Here is a 26,586-nt window from a genome sequence, read left to right on the forward strand (position 1 = left end):
TCCATCACTGAAACTTCATCCTGTCTCTCAAGAATATCTACAATGTACTTTTGCATGTGAATGTTTCAGTGATGATATACACCTGAGCTTATGCATGTACATAGTCAGTAACTAATTGTGTCAGACTCATGTCAGTATACTGTACAGTAAAAATGACTGTATCAACAAAGAAAGCTGCTATATCATACTGCATTCAGTAGTGCCATAATAGGTGACAGATGAATAAAAAATGCTAAGTGTAAATAAAACACATTATACTCAATTGTCCTTTATTTTCCTTTGGAGTATTGGAGGAATTTCAAATACATAAAAAAAAAACAAGAGCTGCATCTTGAGCACAATACGACACAGCACAGCAGGTCAGAGCTGCCTTAATTTACATAGTATAAAAACTGCATCTTACAGACCTAAGCACTGTACTTGACTTTATACAAAAACTGTTTTACAAAATATGTACACCATTGACAGAGCCGTAAGTGACCCCAAATGAGGCCAGAACAACCAGAGGAACAGGTAAGAAGCCTACCCAGGAATGTAACTCTTTGTCACTTTGGCACACCTTAAATTCTTCAGGAGTGGGAATATAATATAAAATAGAGCCTAGAAGAGTCACTTGTCAAATAGGATTCTTTTTTATGTCAAAGCTCTAAAAAGCACAATGGGTCATCTATAAAAAATTTAAAAAGTTTTTAATGGATTTTTTCTCTTGCAAATCCCAATATATATTGTTCAATATACAGACTATAAAAATCTCTCTTTCTCACTCACTCTTGTCTACATGTATGCACTATCATAGGTCATACAGAAACTGTGTCAGGTTAGCCTTTTTACACAAATCGTGCGATGAGTCGGTTCCTGGGTTTTTAGACAGACTAATTTATGGATGATTTAAAATTCATCCATTGTAACATTTAAGGCACCACCCAAAGAAATTTGGAGCACTTTTAAAAATACAAATTTCATTAAAAGCTTAAACCTAACTTACTGATAAAATATAGCAAAGCTCTAAATAGGAGCTGCCTCACTCAAATTTCTTTTCCAAACAATTGTGACTGACTCACAGCATTAGACTGATGCAACCTTGAACTCATAAGGTCATCATTTCTATGAGATATATTAAATTACCTTTGATTATTAACCATTTTATCATTTTAAAAAATAAGACGTATAAATTAAATATGAAGGCTTACTGTTGCACATCATCCAGGTACAAAGACAATATTCAAGAACCTAGGCTCATTTGGTCCCTTAGAAATTCTATAGAAATGGTTTACTAAAGCGATGAAGATACTGTTTACCTTCTGACCTTCCGATGACATGCACTGTACACTCTGGAATGCTGTTCTGTATATCGTTTACACAGGCATTCATATATTAAGTAACAACACCCCACTATATATTTCATGGGAGCTCACCCCACATTTTACAATAAAAAATATTTGTACACCAGTTTTCACAGCACTGTCACTATATTCACTATTATATACATATTTTAAAATTTACTTTCCTATGTATGCACAATCTATATTTTTGATTTTCAATAAATTAATCAGTTTATTATAAACTTCAGATTAGGAAAGTAGCCAATATTTATTTACACACAAATACACAGACACACACACACATAACACACACATACAAAAGTCCTACAGCACCTTCATGTATTCCTGCGTCAGCATTATTCACACTTTGGAACCTGGCACTGTGAGTGTGGTGGTATGGTGATGTGGTGGTGGCGGCGGAGGTTTATGGTGCGGCCCTGTGTAGTGGCTCGCAGGTCGATAGCTTGACCCATAAAGGCCCTCTTGATGGGGCATGTCACGAGAGTGCTCATTATGCCCTCTGTGCCCCATGTTTGACATAGTCTGTCCGTAGTTGCCCATCTGTCCTCCATGCGCAGAATGAGTACTGTGGACTGAGGAGCCAGAGATCTGTTTGTACATCATCATGTGGTGTGGCTGAGATACGCCTGGGAACAAATTGTTGTTGTGGCTGGCATTGTTATTACTAGCATCTGGAAAGTAAATAATTAATTAATAAATAGAAAAAAAGACATTAATAATATAATACAACATTTGTTTCAAAGAAGCACAGGAGAGAAAACAAAAAAATTAAAACCAACAATATTAACTAAGCAAACATGACAGCAACTATAAACACTGACTTTTAGCGACGGCTGCAGCAGCGACTGGAGGTGGTCCAGGAGGAGGAGGGTGGTGTCTTCGTGGCAGGGAGGTGCTGCTGTTGTCCTGTGCATGGGAGATCATGGCTTGCACACTCTCGTACTCATAGTAGTTGCTAACGGGGCGGTGCTGGTGCTCTCTCGCAGAGTCACGAGGCCCTCTTTGGCTCTGGTACTCGCGCGCTTCCCGGCTGTTGCAGTTAAGGGTTCCACAAGTTAGAGTTACAGTTTCTCACTGGGTGATGATCATAGGTTTATGGCAATTTTAAAAGGCAATCAATAAAAATATAAAAAGAATCAAATTGTGAAGCAAAAGAAACCTTATAGATCACTTCATTTTAAAGATTGAAGAAAATCTAGTGGAAAAGTATATATCAACAGCAAAGAAAACTGAAACTGAAAACAAATCCATTTATGTGTCATAAAAGATAGAAGTATAAATAATGATTTATAAATATTGATAAATAACCATATCAGGCAGAAAAGTTACAGAGCATTGTTAGTACTGTACAACTTGCTTGATAAGAAATCCAATACAGAAACACTGCCAATATTAGTTTCTCTCATAAGCACTTAACATAATGAGTGATCTCCTCACATAATAGATTTTTTTTTTTTTTAGCCAATGTAATTCTGACTGCAATGTGCACTGCATCTACTATCTGAGTGCCAGGCCAGGTGTACTATATATAGCTGTAATTCTCAACCTGAATATAATGTATGCTGACAGTTTTTGATATCAGTAATAACTTATAAAGAACAATGACCACAAGGCAGAATGAACTAATGTTTTGAAGAAAGTTGCAAATCAAACATTAACCTACCTCATTCACCAGTTCATGGTTAGTTTATGACTGCCTTGTGAAATGATATTTCCATTTATTCTCACAAATTAATGCTCACAGAGAAGCAAAAAGGAATGTAAGATCTCAAATTCATTTTTATATACAGGCTGAGTGGCAAAACAGCAATCAAAAGTTAATAGAGTGAATCTACAGGCAGTTATTTTTTTCTTTATTGTTTTGGGAAAGCACTGTCATTTGCTTTCATTTTCTCAACTAAAGACAAACAAAACTTTTGAAAATCAAGAATATAACTGGCTACTCTCAAAGGAAGGGAAGGGAATCTAATAAACTGAAATGATGGAAAACAATTCTAAGAGCAAAATAAATATCAACAAACAAAAAATATAGATACAAACAATTTTTTTTCTTTTATAATATCAGTAATAATAACAAGTGCAACTAAAGCAACAAAACAAAATCAGATGAAAAGGAAGAGAAAAGAAATGGGAAAGAAAATACAAGGCAAATCAAAATAACAAAAGAAAACATAAAAAAACAAAACAAAACAAGAAGACATGCCCCCATCATGTCTTCCTCCATTATAAAACGGGCTCATGCATTCACATATACATGCTGTATACCTTGCAATTATTGACTCGTGTATAAACGTCTCCTCCAATTTGTGCAACAAGGTAGTAGGGGAGGATTCCTGCTGCCGTCTGCGGTTGGACGAGGGGAGGGGGTGCATAGTATTGTTAGTCAACACCAACACCAAAAAATCATAGAAAAAAACACTGTCATCCACAGGGTTTGGATTGTGTTGGATGTACTCTAAGGGTTTGGATTGTGTTCTCATGATCCATTCCAATTAGAGAAAGGAAGAAGAAGAAAAGAAGAAGGAGGGAAAAAAAGAAAAAGAAAGAAAGAAAAAAAGTGTGCATGTGCGTGTGCGTGTGTGTGTGCATGTGCATGTGCGTGTGTGTTTGGGCGTGGGCGTGGGCGTGGGCGTGGGCGTGGGCGTGGGCGTGGGCGTGTGCGTGTGCGTGGGCATGTGCGTGTGTATGACGTATGGTCAATTTAATATGGTTTTCACTTAAAGAAAGGATTTATTATTTAGAATGGCCTTATCCTTTGGTAACAAGTAAAATGAAAATTATTATAAATCCTTTGTGAGAATCATTTGTGAATGTTGAGAAATCAGAGCAGTCATCTCTCTGAAACGGACACATTTTAGTGATATGAATGACTCATATTTCCATCTTCAACACATCCGTCCCCCTGTTGATCACAAAATACTGAATGGTGATGGCAATAAAATAATGATATTCCACTTTCAAGAATTCTGGGTTACACCAAACCATATTTACTGATGTCTAAACACCTAAAGAAAATGATAATGAAGGGATGTATAAATCCTATATATACAAAACAAGGAAAGAAAAAAAAAAAAAAAAAAAAAAAAAAAAAAAAATAGAAAGAAAGAAAAAATCTGTTTGATAAAAGGAATTTTTTAATGCCATCAACAGTCAGGAATGAATAAAGGAAAATCATCAATAAATATCCATCAAGACCCAACAACAGCATAATATCATAACAAAAAAAGGAAAACCCAAATCTGTTCCCCACAAACATGTAATCAGTGCAACTGAAAACACCAAACCATATATAGGAAAGACAACATAAAATAAAATAACAACTTACTAATATATAAGCAATGCTAAGATCTCTTTTTTTCTAACTGCATAATCTCTGCTTCATTGGTAGAACGACTGATTAAAAACTACTTGGTAATACATGCAAAGACACTAAAGTTGCATGGACCTTCATGTTCCCCAGCAAAAAGCAGTAAAGTAAAAAAAAAAAAAAACAGAACAAATACAACTTAAATCAAAATTATACACAAGCAGAAATTATGAAACACAAGTACTACAAACATATAATAGGGTAAATATAAATCAGGTGCACTAGCACACACGACTTACTAATCTAATTACAAAAATGTAAAAAGGTGAAAGTAATAAGACTGACAAATCAATGAACAAGGACCGTGAACACATGCTTACGAATTCCAGGCCTCCCTCTCTGTAAGTCTGTGGGGCTATTCTGTGTCAGTTGCTTCTTTTTTCTTATCACAAAAAAGAAGAGAATACTTTCACCTCCTTACCAGCATGTTAAACAAAGCTACAAGACACTACAACAGAGGATATCTCACCTAGTCTGCTTTTCCCGAAAGTCTTGGTACTGCTGACTAGCTAGTTTCTTTAGCCTTTCTTGCTCCTTGTTTTTGCTGCATGCAAAATAGAAAGATAAATATTGTGATGTTCTAAGACAAAACTATGTGATATTGCTACAGCTACAGCTACAGACCAATCACCATGACTATTAGATGTTAGATAGTTAGAATGGTTAGTTGAAGCAGTTCTCTCTGGTACACACCAGTAGCAGATGTAGGGGTTATGGATATTTGTTATTGCTTCAAAAGAACAGAATTTGTTGTATAAGTAATGCTGTATGTACACTGTAACAAGTGAACAGGAAAAACTGTGTAGGTGTTAGTACATTTTATCCAAATGATAAAAAATTACTTATTATTCATCTTGTATTTTTTGTTAGCACTGTATGTCTTTCATGAACTGAAAACAGTTAATTATCTATAAACTAAACTGTCACTTTCATTTCTAGTCCCCATGTCTTTGCAGAATGGACCCTCTGCTTCTGATGTTTAATGTTGTACTAATTTATGGTGCTACCAATAATCCCTGCATATAATATTCATATCTGAATACAGCAACTACATGTCACCACCACCAACACCAACACCGAGAGGTTAGAAATCTTAGTTGTTTAATAAAAGGAAGTATTCCTAAGTAATAAAAGGGCTTCTTATTACTCTAGGTCTTGCTATTATGTGTAATGCAACAAGACATTTCTGAGACAAAAAAGGCAACAGCTAAACTTGACATCTAGGCTAAAACAAGTGCAAAGAAATCAACAAAAAAGAGATACATAATACTTCCAGATGCCAGTACAATCTCATGGAAGCAACACAAAAAAGGAGAGAGACTGGATTAGTGCAGAACCTCTTACCGTAAATGCTGTTGTATCTGTTCATAATTGACATAATGAGAATATTTGTGGGGATCAGCGTAAGCAGTGCGACTCCCGGGCCGACCGCCATTGTCACCATAGAGGTCGTAGCTGTGAGAGCGCATGTGCCGGATGTCTGGCTTGGGCTCACTTGGGACGGGGTCCAGACGCTGGTGGTCAAAATGTTTTCATTAGACCAAGGTACATGTACATGTGTATATATATATATATATATATATTTGGTGGAAGGAAATAACTCATTGTGAAGGAAATAGAAAAAATACATTTGATTAGAGTTACACTTGAGGTCAACAATTCTTGGATATGGTTTAATGATATTTCATTTTCAGGTTTATTGGAGAGAAAAATATCAATAAATGTTTTACTTCAAATATCAGCAAGTTTTCATTTTTAAAGAGTGAGAATGAGAAAAAATGAACAATAGAAAAAGAGTAAATCAAAACTTTGAAGATCATAACAAACAAAAACTAATAAACGTATCATCTAATATCTGGCATAATATCATATGGTAAAAGTTATAGAATCATACTTAATAAAATCTATATACAATATCAAAATGCACAAATATAGCACCAAACAAAAATGATTGAAAAAAAATTAATACCTAAATACTTTAATATGTTATTTATATTTCAACTACTGTAATGTACTCATTCAATACAAAATCATCACAAAAAATACTAAACAAAAATAATAGCAGAAAAAAATCATTCACAAAATAATTCATAATTCAAAGAGAAGATCATATGTGTAGCATAATTAAATAAATCAGCATCAAAAATATATTACACATAAGCACACACATACTATACTACCGTGTGTGTAGGTCACTTTGTTTTTTGCTTATTATGTAATTTTGTGTATGTGCTTGTTTATTTCTTGTGTGTGTGTCCATGTGTACGTGAGTTAGTGAGTGAGTGAGTGAGTGAGTGTGTGCATGTGAATGTGCTTGTGTGCATATGCGTGCACATGTTTGTGGCGTGTGCTTCACAAATAAGTGTGCATATAATATATACATTTATATATATATGTGTGTGTGTGTGTGTGTGTGTGGTGTGTGTGTGTGTGTGTGTGTGTGTGTGTGTGTGTGTGTGTGTGTGTGTGTGTGTATATTTATATATATATATATATATATATATATATATATATATATATATATATATATATATATATATATATATAAATACATATATAAATACATATATATATATATATATATATATATATATATATATATATATATATATATATATATATATATATATATATACATATGCTCCTATCTCTATATCTGTATGTTTCTGTACATATTTTAATATATGGTGCATGCACACACACACACACACACACACACACACACACACACACACACACACACACACACACACACACACACACACACATTCACTCACTCATACTCAAGCACATGCACACGCACACACACACATGCAGTACACACACACACACACACACACACACACACACACACACACACACACACACACACACACAATTATATGTATGTGTGTATATATATATATATATATATATATATATATATATATATATATATATATATATATATATATATATGTATGTATGTACATATACACATATGTATATACTTATACATACATATACATATATATGTATATACTTATATATACATATATATACTTATATATATATATATATATATATATATATATATATATATATATATATATATATATATGCATACATCTATTTACATATCAATCTTGTAATCCAATTTGTAAAAATTATTTTCAGAGTTTATGTAATTTTTGCTAATGCATGGCCACAAACAAGCAGCATACAAACTATGCAACATGAGGTCCCGTTACCTCAGTGCGACTCAAGGCACGTCTCTCAACAATGAGATCTTGGCTCTGAGAACGCCTGTGTGAGCGAGGCGCAGGATAGCTTTTTGCCTGTCTATGGCCCTGCAATACACATATTCATGCAGTGTATGTACTTAAGTTCAAGAGGCTCATGCATAATGAGGTTATAACAGCACAGTGCAAACAAAGGTAGTATGAAAGGAGACTCTGCAATAATGGACAAAGAAAATTAATTCATTTGAAATTGGCATGCTGCAGATAGTCTTCCATTATCTGAAAATGAGCTGAATTTTAAAGAAACATATCATGTATCAAATATAAAAGGGGAAAAAATGAAATCAAAATAACAAAATAAATGGAAAGGTGGAAGAAAGACAAAGGCAAACTCCCATGCACGAGCAGGCAACATGCAAAAAAGCTGGTGCATTAGTTCCACACCCTTACCCAAAAAAGGCTATTGTCTAGTATGGCAGTAGATCGAAGGGCAGCGAGGGGGTTGGGGGCTGCTTTGGGAGGGGGTGGAGGTGGGGGGCAAGGAGAACCTCGGGCAGACATGGCTGCTGCCTTTCCTTTAACACCCATGCGCGGGAGGGAGTTAGTGCGGGGCGCACCACTGCTACTCCCTGTACTGCTGCTGCTGCTATTGCTGCTAAGGGGGGCTGCTGTGCTAAGAATGCAGTTGCTGCCATTCGTGTTGGGATAAGTGGCTCCTCCACCATTCACAGATGTCGCCGCCACCATTCTATTGCTACCACTATCACCAGACATTCCCATGTTACCACCACCATTGCATGAATTGTTAGAGCTGTACACCGTAAAAGTCGAATTGTGTTGACCCAGGTTCTGATTGATAAAGTTTCTGTTTGCAACATCCCCATGAGGGTTTGCACTAGGAGGGTCACTTGAGGGGTAGTGAGAGACAGTGACAGCTCCAGAAACGGATTTCGAGAAGGAAAAGGTAAAGTTGGGGTTAATTTGGTTCAGCTGACTAAAATCAGATGATTGACTAGAACTCTTGCAAGAGCTTTGGTTTGTTATCATTTGGTTCATTGGCACTGGAGAAGGACTAGCAGATTTTTTTGGCTTTGGATTTGAAGGAGGCAAGGGAGGTTTATAGTTGTTATTCACAGGCCTATTTCTAGGAGGAAGGGGAGGCTTCCTTGACAGTGAATTCTGAATGATGAAATTGGAAAGGTTATTGACTTGCATTTCATCATTGACAGAACTTGGAGGTTGAGAATGCAAGGACTTTTCACTGGTATTCTTAGGTTCTTTACATGGCTTAGAATAGATAGCATCATTATACACGTATCTGTTTGGTGGGGGAACATATGGAGGTGGACCAGGCTTAGGCAAAGTGGGAGACAGAGGAGGGGATGGAGAATCAGCAACTGGTTTGATGCAAGACACATATAACGAGTTGCGATTGACTGTGCCACCTGTGCTATTGGATCTAGAACTCGTCCCATGGAAAGAGTGTCTATTGGGGTTCCCAGCACCTCTTGTTTTGTTAGAATTGCCAGAGGAAGAGGATGAGGAAGATGGTTTGGGAGTTTTGGAGCGCCTATGCACAATGTTCTCGGACATTACTTGCGGCTTGGTGTCAGTTGAGTTAAGCGTGTTATTGTTAGCCTTGTCAGCTTCCGAGTCCCCGCTCTCTCCGAGCACCTGTAACATCATTGGGAAAAAGCGTTGCACACTTGCACAGAACTGGACATTAAAAGGCTGATCTGACTCTGTAACATGAAATACCAACTGATGTATGAAGCCCATATCTACTAAGGAGAGAAATGCAGAAACGCATTCATATCAACATGATTCTCCCAAAGAATAGTTAGAGGAAATTGTAATTCCTTAAGCCTTAAAGAAACTACTTGTGGGCCTGTTGGTATTTATGGTGCATTGCCAGACTTTGCCATGGGACATATTCACATTCACAAACATGAAAAGCTTCAAGGGACACCAACATTAGAATTCATTAGTATCTTTTAAACATGAAAAAGTTAAAAGACATGCCAATCACCTTTACACTGCATCCCAATTTTCTGATATTATTACACCTTGTCATATACAAACACACAGACAAAAAAAGGGAATACTTGTAACTGTTATAGCTGGAAAGTGTGTGAGTCTTCAAGTTGGGCTTTTAAGTTGGTTAATATAAGCGGACAATCAAAACTTTAAGAAGAGAACCAATACCTACATTATTTTTATGTTACCAGAAGATTCCATTTTAGATCAGACAATATCAACAGATTTTGCAAAAACCATGGATAATTACCATTAAACTGCTTCTGTCCCTCTAAAGCCCTTTTCATGCAACTACAATGCCTTACTTAAGACACTTTAGAAAGCTTTTATTAAAATCAATGAATTGAAAAAAACATTTAAGTATAGAATTCAGAACTTCTGAAGCCACTGCAAATGCTCATGAAACTGAGGCAAATGCTTAAACAAGAAAAAAGGCTATTGCCCATCATAAGCAATCTTTCTCTGTAATGAAGTCGATCAAGCCTGTTAAAAAAGGAGCAAAAAGCCATATACCACAATCATTCTTACCTGTTTGATCGCACTTTCATATCGTTCTTCTAGGTCATCTGTAGGATATGTTCTGTTCCTCTGTGCATGGCGACGCTGATGCTCTGCACGCAGCTGATGCATCCTCTCAGACCGAGAAGGCTCTCCTTCATCTGGTCTCATCTGAGGTTGCTGCTGTTGCTGTTAATTGTGGGATAAGCTTATTGAAATGCAAGTAGAAGAATATTCAGTTGGATAAATAATGCAAAGCAACTTTTATCAAATACATGGAAAAAATAAGACTGGACCAAAGAAGATCCTCTTACTACTTTATTGGACGACGAATGTTTTACCTGACTGCTGCGAGCAGTGTTTTCAATCATGCGCCTATACTGCTCCTGCATGCGATCATGCTCTTCCTGCTGCAGACGTCTCGCAGCTGCCAGCCTCTCAACCTCTGCACGGTCAACTTCTGTCCGACCTTCTGACCGGTCAGCCTCCCCATCACCTTTGCTCGTGAGGCCATTGGGATTGTCGATACTCTTTCTGTGTTTTCCAAATCTATGAAATGATAGTTTATTAGTAATGCATTCCAAGGTACCATTATGATAAAATATTATCATCTAAATATTCAATAATATACTGATGTAAAAATAAATGTATATTTTACAATATATATTCACATCACATAATGCATTTCAAATACCTGAACATGGAACCAAGTCCTTTGAAGATTCCTGGCTTCTTCTTGCCAACTTTCTTGTACTTATCATCGACAGCAGAATTCACTGATGACTGCCGACTGTTGCCTCTGCCAAAACCAGAGCCGCTGGATTCTGACTCTTCTTCTGCAACTAAATATCCAAAATATTCCTCATGTGAGAAAAAATCTTCTGGGGGAAATCAGCACAGACAAAATGCACAACATTCAGAAGACACATCAGCAGAAGCAAAAACAAAATAAAAAACAACATTGATAAGCAACAATTGCCACAACAGTTGGAACATGCATGGAAAAAGAAAGGAACACCACAGCAACATCCAAGGACAAGAAAGCACAAAATCAAGAAAAACATGGAGTCAAGCAGTCGTAGGAAGGGGTGCCAGGATCCACCGCCATCAGATGTCGAAAAAGGCAAATTGCACGCAAGCAATGCACAAATTTGGTCAGGTGTTACCCACAGGAAATGGTGAATGTATGAACAATTCATCACAAGTAGCCCCACAGTCAGGTGATTCCAGGTCACATCCCCAATGGGATCAAGGAACATTGAGCATCCAGGCCCCATCGGGTCATAGAAGGTCAAGCCAAAGGTCCGAACGAACATGAGTAGGGTTGTCGGTGTCGGTGCACAGTAGGGTAGGAGTCAAGAAGATGGAGAGAAACATGAATCTATTAGGATTGTCTCTTGGAGTTGGATTACAGTGACTGCACTACCCTTCAATGACAACTTATCCTCTTTTATACCAATCTACCATATGCAGAAAGGTTTTGATTCATTACTTTTTTAGAAGTGTTACTTTAGGATCTACCCCAACAAAACACCCAGTCTGAGAGTATATATATCAAACTACATTCTCAAACTTGTACAAGAAATCTAGTTATACTTCTTACTGATGATAATAATACAAAACTGTTTACATCTTATAGACTTCTAACACTTACGGGTTTCCATCTTATTTCTTAAACCGGTGAGAGGGACATCATAAGACCTGTCAACGGCAGCCCGGAAGCTCTCATTGCACCCACGGCCTCTTGGCACTCTGCCCGAACCCATGCGGTGGCCCTCTTCTTCGAGTGCCATCTGGAAGGAGGTTAATATAAATTTTCTGTCTTTCCTAGAATAAATACAAGGAAATAGATAAATCTATAGCAGCTGTGGCAATAAAACTATTAAGATGCTAAACCTTATAAAAAAAATAATTAATATAAATAACTTCTTCCATTAAAGAAAAAATAGCAAACTTAACTCTCGTCTACTCATTTACACCATTTACACTTGCACTCAAATTTTAAACAAACAAAGTTATGCACCTTTGAGACCATAAATAAAAGTTTTCCTGTCCCTACCTCCTGAACCATTGTCTGCAGGGACTCTAGGCTTGAAGACTTCTTCATGCCTAAACCTGGACCGACGTCTAGCCGAGATCGAAGGGCATCTGGAGATTATTTATATGATTTATATGAATTTGGGAAAGTGTGTAAAGGAAACATTTAATTTATTTGTCTCAATCCCTTGTACAGCTGACAACTTGATCATGGTGCACATGCATTGTTATCATGCATCAAGAAAGCAAATTATGGTTGCTATTATGGAATGATGTTCAGGTTGTCATTTATAATTGGGATGAAAACTTTACAATAACAGAAAAAAAACTTTAAAATCCTATATTCTTTTTTCTATGTATTATCAATCAAAACAATAACAGAACTATATACAAAGTACTGGTATTAACTTTAAGAATTGTTAAGAATTGTTAGGCAATGTCAAAAACATTTAATGCATCACAGACTCCATGCAAAATAACTTTCTGGTAAATATTAGTTTAAGCTTCAAATTCATTCTCAGGGACTGACACTGTTTATCTTGCTGCCATTTATTCTTTCATCTGACAAACTACACTGACTATGACATACCTCTGATAAAAAATGTAATACTTGGATTCTTCAATCGAACCTGACACACATATATGTAAAAAAATATATATATATATAAATATATATATATATAAAGAGACCATTCTCTCTGCAAAAGCTCCCAAGAGTAAAAAAGACTACCAGAGAATAAAACGAAAGATGAGAGAAGTGAGGGATGGCTGATGATAATGTGGCATCCAACACTCATATGAGAAAGAGAAGAGGGAAAGAGAGAAAGAGGGCAAACAAAATATAAACCAGATAAAAAATAAACATTGATTCCTCTTGAGATTGTAGCACCCAATATAACCCCCCAACCTTTACCCTGTGGTGGCAAGTGCTCATGCTGAGAGGAGGAGGAGGAGGGTTGTTCATGTGCGTGACTGTTGGTGCGCTGGAGGTTTTGAGAGGCGAGAGATTCGTCCGACGAGGCCCGGACCAGCAGCTTCCCCCCCATCACAGCTGCGTCTCGACTCAATAACTCTCGGTTACGGGCAGCTACACAATAAGACAAAACCAAGAGATTTTGTGTAAGTACTTTTTCTTGTTATCTGGATTCTTACATAAAGTTCTCTGTGATGCTAGCTATGTTTTTCTTCTCTTTTGGGGTGGGGGGGTAGGGGGTGAGGAAAGGTGAAAGGTTTGGGGGAAGCTGTGAGTATAACAAGACAAACATGTGCAGAGAGATATTAATAGTATTATAAGATATTATATTCATATGTACAAATCCATTTCCATTCAAAACATTCATATCCACATTCAGTAATGCTTTCTTCTTGTTCCTCAGGCCCATCTTGATGCTATACCACATTATAACATATACCATATATATGCAATATCATAAAAAAAGTGCAGTGAAAAATCATAGCACATACAGGTGAAAAAATAATCCTAACAGAACAGGGTGTCTTGAGAACATCAGTGTAACACAAAGTAGAGTAATGCAATGCTTTAGAAAGTCAAATATATGTCAGGTGTGAGAATTAGTCAATTAGTAAAGAAACAGTGCAAACCCCATGCAAAACAAATCAAGCCATACAACCAAAACCAAATATCCCTCATGTCCCTCCACGGTGCAAAATTCTATTTAAATATAGATAAAACTAGGATAAAAAACAGAAAAGAAAACAAATCATATATCTTGTGACTATCCAGACTACGAGAGGCAAAAAAAAAAAACATGCACCACATTACTCTTGTTAGTTACCCCAGTTTGAGATCATGGCAGAAAGGTCCTGGCCAAAAGTGGTCCGCTGGTTTCCTTTGCTATGATTTCTCTCAAGACTCCGTGTGATTGGACTGAAGGGGCCTCGTGGGTACCCAGACCAATGCCCCTTGAGGCTCCCTCTTCCCACGGTTCTGTCAAGCGTCTCAGAACCCCCCTTCCTCACATACTGCTGTTTGGACTTTGCCTTTGGACTAGCATTAACAAGGGTGTTGGCCTTCTGGCGTAGTTTTGGGGAGGGCTTTAGAATGGGTCTTGGGATCTCAAGAGTGGCATGGTGGTTCTTTGAAACAGAACTTGGTTGGGAGGGTTTGAGGCTTGATTTCTTTGAGGGTTCTGGCTGTTTTGCCTTCAAGGAAGGGTAATCCTGGGTGGGCAGATCAATCCCAACCTCCCTTGACCCTGGCTTGAACTCCTCTCGTGTTTCACCTTAAGGACAGATACCATACCAGGGTTAGCCAAGAACATTCAGTCTAGTCTGTCACCGTGTTCAAGAAAGGAGGACTGGACAGTCTTTCCTCCAAAATTAACTCATGAACAGACTAGACTAATTGTTACTGACTTCTGTTTAAGAAGCTGACCAACTTAAAGACACAACTTTAAAGATGCATTACACAATTAAGTAATATCATTTAATTGTAATCTTTTACTGTATCTTAGAACCAGCTAATAATAATCAAAAGCAAAATGTAAATGCATCTTAACACCAAATTACTTATATGTTGACTATAAACACATGACTCATAAAAAATCATAATTGGTAAGCTTCTTCAGGAGACAACAAGCACTCAAATGGATACAAATAAATTAATTTTGTAAGTTAGTTAGTCTCAGAAATAAAAGATACCTTGATATACATTGTCCAAAAATACATCATAGTTTTACATGACTCAGTAATATGACAAAATGTCTCATAATTCTACCTTAGAAAACTACAATATGAACTACATACTCAACTTCACACTGAACCTAGTTGTTAATAAATTCAACACAAAACTACTACCACTGTCTACTGTTATCTACTATTATGTAAAACTATATGCAATGAAAGCCTTTTCCTGTTATTGTGTTTACACTCTTCATTTAAAAATGTAACAAAAATTAATAAATAGGGAGGATGTGTACGTAAGGGAGGAAAAACCTGAATGCAAGACTAAACCTTGCCTTCTTTTACACTGGTAGGAAAGTTAAATGCTGTTTAGAGAAATTCCAATCATAGGCCTCAGATATCACCACAGAAATTTAAAACTTAGAGCACCTGAAGAATTAAAGTAGTAATTACCAAGGGGCATGGAGGAAATTCTCTTCCGGCAACGACACTTACCCTCCATAGCAGCCAATCCCATCCCCATGCCCTGACTCGCAGCAAGCTTCTCTTGTGCCAGCATCATCTGCCTTTGTTTCTCTCGCTCTTCTCTGTTTGGGGGAAGGATATTGTGGTTATAAGTCTCAGGTGATAAAAATATTCATCATGGAGGAATTTTGTAAAACTTTCATAAAATCTTTTACTTCCAATGAATCACTCATGTCATTGATTAAAAAACTGCCTATAATGACAAAATTCTCATCTCATAAAAGCAAGTATAAAACTTATTACACTTTAAAATCTAAATCCAACTAATAATTCCAAACTATCATTACAACATTTTATGCTGTTGACTAATTTTGAAATAATTAAGAGGAATATTTTTTAAAACAACTCCTTTCCTGCTCTATCCCTAACCTCGCTTTCTTGTTACGCTGATAGGTGTCGGTGTTTTTGGCATCCAGGGTGGCGTGGCGCTTCTCCGACATGCTTTGCCGTCCAAATTGATCCCTAGAAAATCCTGCTGCATTTTCTTCTAGGGAGGTTCTGAAATAGGAAAAAAGGAGGGCATATTGTTATACATCTTTAATGACTTACTGATAACAAGAGATTCTACAGAAATGTTTAAGTTTAACTGCTCATCAAATTGACATTGTAAAAAATACGTACTGGCTTGTATAGGCATCGTCGGACTGACTTGGGTGGTCACTGTAGCTTCCCGCGGAGGCCCCAGGACCATCAGAGCGACAAATTTCTCTGTAATCACAAAAAACGGAGATAGTATATTCATCAACTGAGAAATACACCTCCAAGATCATATTCTCTACATTCCACAAGAAGCTCAAGCTTTCACGTAAGACTACTGGTGCTAGAAGCTGCCAACCTCACCTTGACATATGATTACCGGCATCGTCGTGAATGATGAGGGTGTCTCTGGATGGCAGGTTGACAGTCGGTGACCCAAGGGGATTGTGGCTTGGCCCCCCCACCGCCACAGACTCCCTTTCACCACGCATCACCAGCTGCTGCAACTGGGAGGTGTTCCACGTGTCATGTGTTGCCTATTGTGCACAAAGAGATTTCATGAGACAACTTCAACAAGTAAAACGTCCAAAAATAAACAATATATATACATATTTTCTTCATGTGGACATCCCACTCTTATGTCAGCTAAATTATATGTATGCTATAAAATAAACATTGATAATATACCTTATAATAACTTTCATTTCTTAGTGCTCCGTTATTCCCAGTTAGTCTCTGGATAACTGGGTTAATGTGGCCAAAATCACTGGCATCTATTTCATGGCCATCTCCATCATACTGCCAATCATTAAAAAAATATTATTAGCAAGACAATGTACTCAAAGTCATACTATATCTTCGTTTCCATTATGGATTGCAACAAGTGAGACACTTCCTTACCTTATGGTCATTAAAAATGACCGTTGTATCAGATGTATCAGTAGTGCCAGAATGGTCGGGGGTCGGTGTTGCGGGCGATGACTTGGCACCTCCCAGCGTCTCAGTACCAGAGGAGTTGGTGAGGAGGCTGTTGGCACTCTCCCGACCTGACCTGTTGTTGGAAGAGGGGCTCGACCTCTCCTTGTGGTCGATCCTCCTGGCTACGGTAAGGGAGATGATCCCCGGCGTTGGACCCTGAAGAAAGGAAAAAGGGCCTCAACCACTGCGCCTCACCAGCACATACAATTCAATTGTAGACGCACGCCCATCCTTCTTGATGCCAGGCACCACACACTCACCTCCTGATGCATCGCTGTCCTCAGCGTCTTCATGGCCTCGCTGTTGGGCTTGCCGAGGAGCGACATCCCGTTGATGTTGACGAGCTGGTCGTTCTGGAAGAGGCGGCCGTCGCGCGAGGCGGCCCCGCCGTGGATCACGTTCTTCACGAAGATTCCCAGGTCAACCGAGCCGTTCGGGCCCGAGCTCGTCTTGCCCTTCACGCTCACTCCTACGAAGATTAAATTTGGATCGATCAGTAAGGATGTTTGAAAATCCTGACAAAAGGAAGCTCACATCTATATTACAGGATTAAAAATCACAATGGACTCATTTCTCAGTATCAGTCGATATAAAAGCGAAGAAAATCTCACCCAGTCCAGCTCTTTCGGAGTCATGCACTGGGATTTCGAACATGAGGATTTCTCTTTGTTTCCACGGGAACATGAGGCTGTCCTCCGCTGCTTTCTCCGCCGGCTGTTGGTGCACAAAGTTTGTAGTTAGTTTGTGGCGAAGCATTGGTGTCCCCCATTTCTGTTCAGAACCTGAATGCTAGATTATTGATAGCAAATTGTAAAACAAAAAAGGGAATGGAAAAAATCAAACTGTACATAAACTATAAAATTGGTGAAACTAATTTAGCTCTAATACAGAAAATGCAAATATATACATTAATTAGCATAAATACTGATATCACCCAACAAAACACTGAATGAAAAATCTCACAAAAATGCAGGCTATATACACATTGCAAACACCGAACTAATAATCTTTCAGGCAATGCTTATAAAAAACAAGATGCAATTTTGTTACACACAAAATGCTGTGATGACAATCTGTCTCCACACCCAACTGACTCGCAAAACTCTATAATCAATTCTCTACAACCTTGTCCTCTATGAACAGTGCCTGAGTGGAGGAGAAGGATCATAATACCTGGCGGAGGAAGGGGAGACTGTCTTGGTGGTGGTAGGAGACCTATAACAAAATGTCAAAGTCAATAACACATTCGGTCCGAGTCGGAAGCCTTAGCACTTACTGAATATCTATTGGTTCGGAACCAAGAAATATACTGGAATTGACACATCTTAATACGACTAAACTACTGAATGCTCACTTTCTATGAAACCAGGCAAACACAACAGAGCAACGCAGCGTCCAAAATGACTCACGAGGCTCCATTAGCAAATGCAACAGATTAAAAGCTTTGCGGACTCTCTTGTTAACTGCATCGGATCGTTGAATAAGTCTCTGGGTCTGAGTAGCAATTTCTAATCAGACCAACTCATTAACAGGCAAATTTCTTGAACATCTAAGAACTGACTTCAGTTAACAAGGTTCCTACGACTGAGAAAAAAAGTGCGGAAAGCGCCGAGCTAAGCAGTGCAATGTGACTATATGAAAAAAGTGCAGCTATAACAGCATGACAAAGGCCAAAAAACAAAAGCGAGCGCAAGGCAAGCCGGCCCCGCGGCGACCCGACCCGAGCCCACTCACCAGCTGTCTCGGCAGCTTCGGACTCGCGGGCTTCTCTGTCTCCGGCGTCGAGTCGGCCGTCCCCGACGCAGCCTCTCCGTTGCGCTGGTCCTGCCGAGACACCGCCAGCGTAGCTGCCCCTCCGATGGGGATCTCCCTCAGGAGGGCGGCGACCTCCGACTGACTGCGCCCCGTCACTTCCACGCCGTTCACCTCCAGCAGACGGTCGCCGATTCGGAGGTTCCCGTCCTCGATGGCCGCTCCCTGAAATGGGAAGCCAAGGTCACACTCACTCTCAGCATCTGTCACCAGTTAAAAAAAACATATGCAATCAAATGACGACCCCTCACCAAGAAAGTACACACCTTTGGCAATATGTTTTTTATGTAAATGGGAGCTTCTCCACCGGCGGGATTGTCTCTCGTGGTTATCGAGAAGCCGAGGCCGTGCTGGCCCTTGGTGAGGTGCACGTTGAGTCTGCGTCCGATTTTGCGCGTGTTGCTCTGCAGAATCACGGTCTGCGTGCGCGAAGAAAGCGACGCCGGAGGGACCTTCCTCGTGGACATGACGCTGGCGACCTTGGCTCCTCCGACGACTGCAACCGTAAAAGATAAGAAAATCAAGTCCGTTTTCCCGGTTTCTTTCCTTTAAATGAAGCTGAAATATGACCATTTTCTGTCTGACAAATAGCCAACACAAAAAACTGACAGACGTCCTCACGTTTTTCCTCTCCTTCGACCAGCTCCGCGGCCTGCCCCGCGTACCACTCCTGCCTCTGGCCTTTGACAACACGCAGCCGTAATTCTGGCGTTAACATGGCGTCTTTGAAGATTTCTTGAGCCCTGCAGGCAACAACAAATCAATAAAAAATAAAAACAGATTAAATATGTTTTATTTTACTCATACAACTTAAAATGCACGTTCGTCTTTACATCATCCTTTCAACGAAAGTCGAGCTCCTTACTTTTGGAAAGTAATATTATTGAGCGGTTTTCCGTTGATCTCGATAATCCTGTCGTGGACCTCGATCCTGCCGTCGCGGGCGATCCGTCCGCCCGGCTCGACGCCCTCCACCAGCAGGCCCTGGTCGTGCCCCGTGACGTCCGTGCTCGGGATCACGTGGATGCCCAGCGGGCCTCGGTCGTTGCTCAGTACCACGAGGATGCTGAAAGCCACACCGCGAAATTACTTTGGGTCCCGTGCTTTTGAGTTCAGCTGTATGGATATCACGCGATTTTCTGCTATTCTGACAAATATACATCCAATCGCCTTCACAAATAAGTTACAGAAAACCCGCAGGAGAGAGCTAAGCACGACCCGTGCCTCTCCAGAGGAGAACCGACCTGTTGGCCGCCTCGTCGTGCGAGGGGTCCCTGGAGTGCATGGGGGACGAGGCTGAGCCTCCCAGGGGCTCCCGCCGCCTGCCCTCGCTCGTGCCCACCACTCGGTCCGCCGCGTCTGCCCACCGCGCCATCGCCGGGTTGTCGGACAGCACCTGCGCGGAAACAAAACAATCGTCAACCGGAGATTCCTAAAGACGACGCTTATCAATCTTCAATAGGGAAACGGGATGCAAATGGGAAAATGTAAATATAAATTGCATTTACAACAATCTCAAGGTTCCAAAGCTCTGCTGAGCCTTTGAGGAAACGTAAGTACCTCGCATGTCCTACAACAAAACCAAACAGAAAAACGAAAGAGAGACAAGAAACAATTGAAAAACCAACAGGCAGAAAAAAGAAACACGAGTATCTAGAAGCGCTGCAACTACCTGAACAGAACATCTATTGGTGTCTCTAGAGAATCTGGTGAAGGCGGTGGTGGCGGAGTGGTGGGAGGAGGAGGAGGAGGAGGAGGGCGTCTTCTCCTCCCCCGAGCCCTCCCCCCTCTCCCCAGGGTCCACGAACACGTTGTCGTCCTCGTAGGAGCTGTGGCCGTCCTGGACATAGAGGTGGGGAATCTAAGTAGATAAACGGGGGAGAGAGAGAGGGAAGGAGAAAAGGGGAAGAGGGGAACGAGTTAATGAACGCTTTGTGGGCTGCGAGAGCTTAGAGTATGTTTGATAGTGCTATAATGATCGATAATAACAATCGTATCATCATATATAATAATAATAATAATAATAAAATTTCCACAAGACACGTCCCATAGTCATGCTTGAGATAGTTAAAGCCAAGCAATGGTTCAAAATCTAAACAGAAAAAACGAATTAAATGTAAAAAGTAACCAAATAATGAATTAATAAAACAGAAACAAACAAGCCAACGCCAAAAAGTAACATAAAAGAGTCACAAACGAATTTGGGAACTCCCTGCGCACACTTACAACCATCTTCATGGGCGTGGAGCTGGGCGGCGCATTCTGGTCCTCGATGATGGGCGCGGCCGACCACCTCTTGGTCGGGTCGGGCGGGGCGGCGGCCGCGGGCGGGATGGGCGAGAGGCGGTTGAGCGCTGGCTCGCTCCCGCGCCGCACGTGCAGCGGCGGCGGCGTGGCGCTCAGCTCCTCGCCGGTGATCTCGATGTCGTTGCGGGTGAACGGCGCGAACTTGTGCTCCACGCCCTGCGGGGAGGCCAAGGGTCAGGGCATTGCGGGGGGGGGGGGGCGAAGTAGAATTTGAAGCCAGAGAGGAAGTTACGACAGATGGGTCCGTTAAGAGTGAAAAGTACCTGCCTAAAATCAGCAAGAAAGCCACAACCTACTTCTCACAACAGATCGTCAAAGGTCCATGCTTTGGTGGCGGGTATGTAGAACACGCCCTTCCATAATTTCATAATTTCAAGGTATGCAATCTACTCTGCCCTTCACAACTAGGCAGGTGCTTTTCACCCCCTCCCTCCTAAAAAAAACACCTAGAACCCCTTCTCAGGACCCCAGCCCTCGCCTTCCGGACACGAAAACACGAGCAATACTCAAAACTCACTTGGAAAATATCTGGCGAAGGGTTTTCCGAGTCCGAGGAAGCCGAGGTGCCGTCTCCGCCGTGGTGGTGGTGGTGGTGCGTCTGCTCATCGTAGATGGCTATGATCTGCTCCCGGTCGTCGGCCACGTCGTTGAGGCGGTCGTCCGGGTCGAGGATGCCTCCGTCCAGCTGCTTCAGGTTGTGCACGGTCACCCACGAGTTCGATGGCTGCGGGAGGGAGGGCGTGTTAGTTCTACTGTTATGAGCTGCATGCAAGCGGAGAGAGACAAATATAAATATGAAAAGGAAAAGCAAACATAATATTTAAGCAGAGCCACACAAACACAGAAATACCACAAGCATACAAGCACACAGCATTAAAAACACGAAACTTGTACATGGAACCCCTAACCAACACAAAACCGCATCGAAAAAAATCAAGCGCGACATAAAAAATGGAACGCGGCCAAGCTAGCCTAGGCTGAGCGTCCTCACAAAGACGAAGGATACTGCAGGAGCTCCCTGGGCCCACGGGCTATGGGAGGCCGGCCACCGAGGGCATCAACCGTGAGGAAATGCCTTCGCATGGGTGTGTGTGCGGGCGTGTGTAGGTGGGCGTGAGAATGAGAGTCTATGTGTGTTTGAGTGAATAAATATACAAGTATGTGAGTGATCGAGTGAGTGTGCGAGAGACTGACCACTTAATTATTAAATTATATTATGAAGGAAATTACAGCATGGCGATACCAACAGTGCGATACTGATAGCTCGCCACGAAATCACTTAAGACTCCCCAGAACATTGCCGATTTTAAAAAATCGTATCCTTGTCCTTTTGGGACCTATGCTGCGTCCATGATCAGAACCAAAGGACCATGGAGGGGAAAGGGAACGAGAGAGAGAGGAAGAGGAGAGAGGAAGAGGAGAGAGGAAGAGGAAAGAGGAAGAGGAAGGAGGGAAGAGGGACGAGAAAGGAAGAGGATGGAAGAGAAGGGAAGAGGAGGAGTGGGAGAAGGGGCAGGAGATGGAGGGAGGCGGCCAGATCCACAAGGATGTGCATGAGACGAGAAAGGGCGAGGTCAACGGTCCGCTGCATGACGCCTCGCTGCCAAATCCTCACTCTTGGGCATGCACTATACAATAATCAACATGTATGTTGAAACCACACACGTGTAAACAGATACAGAAAACAAGACATACAAAAACAAATACTTACACAGTCATACAAAAACACATGAGTGGCCACATGAAAATACAAAAAGCACACAAATATGCTACACACACATCTAAAAATAAACACAAACACAAACACGCACAAGCACACAAAAGAGCGCAGGCGCACGCACATACACACTCACACCAACCGGGCGACCTCAACGCGTCAGCCACAAGACAGCAGCTGGACACACTGGATCCTCCCTCTTGCTGGCAACAGAAAAAGAACAAAACGACACGAGACAAACTGGCAGACAAAATCACTTCCAAATGCTGCTCGAGTCCATACGATTCTCTCTCAAAGCTCTTCAAGGGGACAGTGAAAATCTTGAGTAAATGATAGCTGTGTTCCAGTGAGGTGACGCGTGCTGCTGCTGCCTCCACCTCGCCCCCCCTCCTCCTCCAACCTCACCTTCTCCCCCACGCCCAGATCTCCATGGACGACTTCCGGCCTCTGCCATACCCCGAGGAGTTCCTTTGCAATAGCCGTCTGCAAGGAGGCGAGGGGGTTTCGAGACAAGCCCGCTGCACACTTTCTGTTCCCTTACATACACACCCAAATAATATCTCGCATGTATGTGAAAATGCACTCCGTAAACAGCCGAGAGAAAATCTTGGGCGTGTAAACAGGTCCCTTTACGTCTCGCTGGCCGTCCCGCAGGCTGAAAACAGTCGTTCGCCGAACCACACCTCAGTGCATGACACAGATTTTCACCGCGCACATGTCAACAACGCCTCCTCGCTCGCACACGGACACACGGACGCCTCGCACACGGGCATGCGGCCGATCCGACGTGCCCGCGCCGCCACGGAGTCATCTCTAAGCCCCACTCCTTGAAACCCTCGCTTTGCTGAAAACACAAGGGCGCCGCGCGGAAGCCTCTCCCACCTGCCCCAGCACCAGCGCAGACATCCCCTCACGGCGGCGGCGGCGGACATACTGCCGCGCGGCCGCCGATGCATGCGTGTGTTGGTGCGTGTTGGCTGGAATGTTTGTTTGAGATTGCACTGCGCCTGCCCTGGGCTTTCCATGCGTGCGTGCGTGTGTGTGTGTGTGTGTGTGTGTGTGTGTGTGTGTGTGTGTGTGTGTGTGTGTGTGTGTGTGTGTGTGTGTGTGTGTGTGTGTGTGTGTGCGCGCGCGCGCACGCGCGCGTATGCATGCGTATGTGTTTTCTGTTCGCATGAACGCGTGTGCATCTATGTCCTCACCAGTCAGTCCCCGTTAACCTGCCTTTCCCAGCAGTGCGCCCACTCTGCGCCCCTGCCCAAGCGTTGGCACACGCCCTGGCAGCGTGGGCGAGGGCACATACTACGCAGGTCAGCGTGCCCCGCGAGCCGGGTCAGGGGGCCTCGGTTGCCACCGTGGAGAGACTCCCTCCTGACCTTCACCCGACGCGACCTCCTCGTGACGTGCGCCTCCAACTATGCGGCGGACTCTCGCAAAGAATTTTCCCCGAACAATAAGTCTTCCTTTCCTGCCATATGCCGTTGGCTGCCCTGTCCTGTCCTGCTCGAACCCCGCATGAACGCTCTTTCACTCTACTCACCTGCTTTGCCAACATGCCTTTCATCCTCCTCCCTCCTCCTCCTCCTCCTTCTTCATTCATCTTCCTCCTCCTCCTCCTATCTACTGGTTTCCATCCTCCTCTCCTACTCATCTTCCTATCTACTGGTCTCTCTCCTCCTCTCCCCCTCCTCCTCGTATCTACGATTTCTCACTTCCTCCCCCTCCTATCTACTGGTCTCTATTCTCCTCTCCTCCTCCTATCTACGGTTTCTATGCTCCTCTCCTCCTATCTACAGTCTCTCTCTCTTCCGCCTCCACTTCCCTCCCCTCCCCTCCTCCTCCACCTCCAGACTCACCTCCTGGCGCAGCGTCTTGTGTCTGCGGTGCACATGGTAGGTATGCGTGCGCGAGAAGAGCCGGGAGAGCTTTTCGGCCACGCTCACCACCTCGGAATAGTGCAGCTTCAGCTCACCGGGGATGTTGAGCACGCTCCGAGAGGCGCCGGTGGTGGCCGCGCTGCCGACGTGACTGCTGTTGTTGTTGTTCAGGTTGTGGTGGTTATTGTTATTGTGAGCAGCAGAGGGCACCGCCACACTACGACTCCGCATGCGCATGGTGATTCAAGTGTTTTCTTTTATTATTGTTGTTCTATTCTTGACACCATCACAGTTAGATTTTTCCAAGTCCTTTCTACTCAATACTTCACTTTGTAAATATATATTTCAGTGTCAGTAACTATTTTTTTTCGATTTCAGTGTTACGAAGACGCGTCTACGAGACAGTTGAGGCGGTTCAACTTGTCGAGAGCGTCTTGAAAGACAACGCCCAGCACCGGGTGTCCTGGTCACGCTACCTGCTCGGGCTTCCTGTCATGTTTACCTGTAATGATCGCTGGATTAGAACACTCGCACCTTCCCCTCGCGAAACGCACTCGCCCTCATCTGCCCTTCGCTAAGTCCGCTAACAAGGCCTCTTCTGCGCTCGTTATGGGTCGGCCGAGGGCGAGGCGAGCACCCTGACCATCCAACCTCCGCAAACAATGGGGTCGCTCGTTCCCCCCACTAACCCCAAGAACTCCGTCGATCGTTTGCCCCCCCCCCCCACCTCAAAAAGCAGGCTAACATCACAATAATCTTTGTAATCACCTAAGCATAATAAAGAGACACTATCGCAGCAAGGAGATTGCCAAGCCATTGACAGATGAACGGAAGCCACCGCATCCACACGATGGCTTAACGAGCCGCATTACAAGTCAATTTCTGCTTTCGGACCCCCAGCCATGCCCAACCCCCATAAACCAAAGGGCGCCAGCTCCCGCACGCCCAGCGGCATCCACGCTCGGGCGTCAAAGGCAAGACGGTATCGCTTCCTCCCCCGCTCCTTGGCGGCGCATATCTACCGCGATGCGTCGCAAGGCTGCGGGCTCGAGACAATGAACGGCGTCCCCCTTGTGACGGCCGCTGGCATACCTGCAGCCCCGCGGACAATGCTGGCTGATAAGGGAGCGGTGCCGCTGTGACCTTGGCTAGCGGCGCCGCCGGTCACATTCTGCTTTTCCCTTCTAGAATGGCCTGCTGGCAGCACCACTCTTCGCCAGTCAGCGGCCATATATATATATATATATATATATATATATATATATATATATATATATATATATATATATTATATATATGTATAATATATGAATATATTATAATATATGTTATATTATTATATATTAATATATGTATATATAATGTATATATATAATATATGTATATATAAATATATGTATATATATATGTATATATATGTTATATATATATATTATATATATATTATATATAATATATATATTATATATTATATATATATATATTATATATTATTAATATATTATATATATATTTTATATATTATATATATATATTATATATATATATTATATTATATATATATATTGATATATATATTATATATATATATATATTATTATATATATATGTATATATATTAATATATTATTATATATATATTATATATTATATATATATATATATTATATATTTTATATTTATATATAATAATAATATATATTATATATATTTATATATATTAATATCATATAATTATATATAATAT

The 26,586-nt window shown here is 41.5% G+C and overlaps 1 protein-coding gene across 20 annotated transcripts in view; it reads right to left on the bottom strand.

Annotated features, from left to right (window-relative positions):
* Positions 1–255: 255 nt before the first annotated feature.
* LOC119584458 (partitioning defective 3 homolog) overlaps positions 256–26,586 on the bottom strand; it is a 66,692-nt gene continuing 40,361 nt past the window's right edge. For 2 of the 20 annotated variants that reach the window (XM_037933069.1, XM_037933070.1), the window contains exons 2-32: positions 24,819–25,341; positions 21,763–21,969; positions 21,165–21,401; positions 20,611–20,799; positions 20,183–20,334; positions 19,804–20,004; positions 19,560–19,681; positions 19,205–19,434; positions 18,861–19,103; positions 18,300–18,341; positions 17,738–17,840; positions 17,387–17,595; positions 17,049–17,282; positions 16,836–16,946; positions 16,512–16,684; positions 16,293–16,379; positions 16,041–16,169; positions 15,642–15,733; positions 14,300–14,746; positions 13,417–13,590; positions 12,526–12,614; positions 12,121–12,259; positions 11,161–11,347; positions 10,808–11,015; positions 10,497–10,655; positions 7,941–8,039; positions 6,055–6,224; positions 5,180–5,254; positions 3,609–3,686; positions 2,165–2,373; positions 256–2,014 (exon numbers count right to left, since the gene is read on the bottom strand). In XM_037933069.1, coding sequence (XP_037788997.1) covers positions 1,683–2,014; positions 2,165–2,373; positions 3,609–3,686; positions 5,180–5,254; positions 6,055–6,224; positions 7,941–8,039; positions 10,497–10,655; positions 10,808–11,015; positions 11,161–11,347; positions 12,121–12,259; positions 12,526–12,614; positions 13,417–13,590; positions 14,300–14,746; positions 15,642–15,733; positions 16,041–16,169; positions 16,293–16,379; positions 16,512–16,684; positions 16,836–16,946; positions 17,049–17,282; positions 17,387–17,595; positions 17,738–17,840; positions 18,300–18,341; positions 18,861–19,103; positions 19,205–19,434; positions 19,560–19,681; positions 19,804–20,004; positions 20,183–20,334; positions 20,611–20,799; positions 21,165–21,401; positions 21,763–21,969; positions 24,819–25,076 — 5,385 coding nt within the window. In that variant the 5' untranslated portion in view covers positions 25,077–25,341 and the 3' untranslated portion in view covers positions 256–1,682. Of the gene's footprint in view, positions 2,015–2,164; positions 2,374–3,608; positions 3,687–5,179; positions 5,255–6,054; positions 6,225–7,940; positions 8,040–9,527; positions 9,606–10,496; positions 10,656–10,807; positions 11,016–11,160; positions 11,348–12,120; positions 12,260–12,525; positions 12,615–13,416; positions 13,591–14,299; positions 14,747–15,641; positions 15,734–16,040; positions 16,170–16,292; positions 16,380–16,511; positions 16,685–16,835; positions 16,947–17,048; positions 17,283–17,386; positions 17,596–17,737; positions 17,841–18,299; positions 18,342–18,860; positions 19,104–19,204; positions 19,435–19,559; positions 19,682–19,803; positions 20,005–20,182; positions 20,335–20,610; positions 20,800–21,164; positions 21,402–21,762; positions 21,970–23,844; positions 23,885–24,818; positions 25,342–26,586 lie in introns of those variants that run through there. The other 18 variants (XM_037933074.1, XM_037933075.1, XM_037933072.1 and 15 more) reach the window with 18 other exon arrangements.

The sequence above is a fragment of the Penaeus monodon genome, chromosome 18 (genome assembly GCF_015228065.2).
Source record: "Penaeus monodon isolate SGIC_2016 chromosome 18, NSTDA_Pmon_1, whole genome shotgun sequence".
In the NCBI taxonomy this organism is placed as follows: Eukaryota; Metazoa; Arthropoda; class Malacostraca; order Decapoda; family Penaeidae; genus Penaeus; species Penaeus monodon.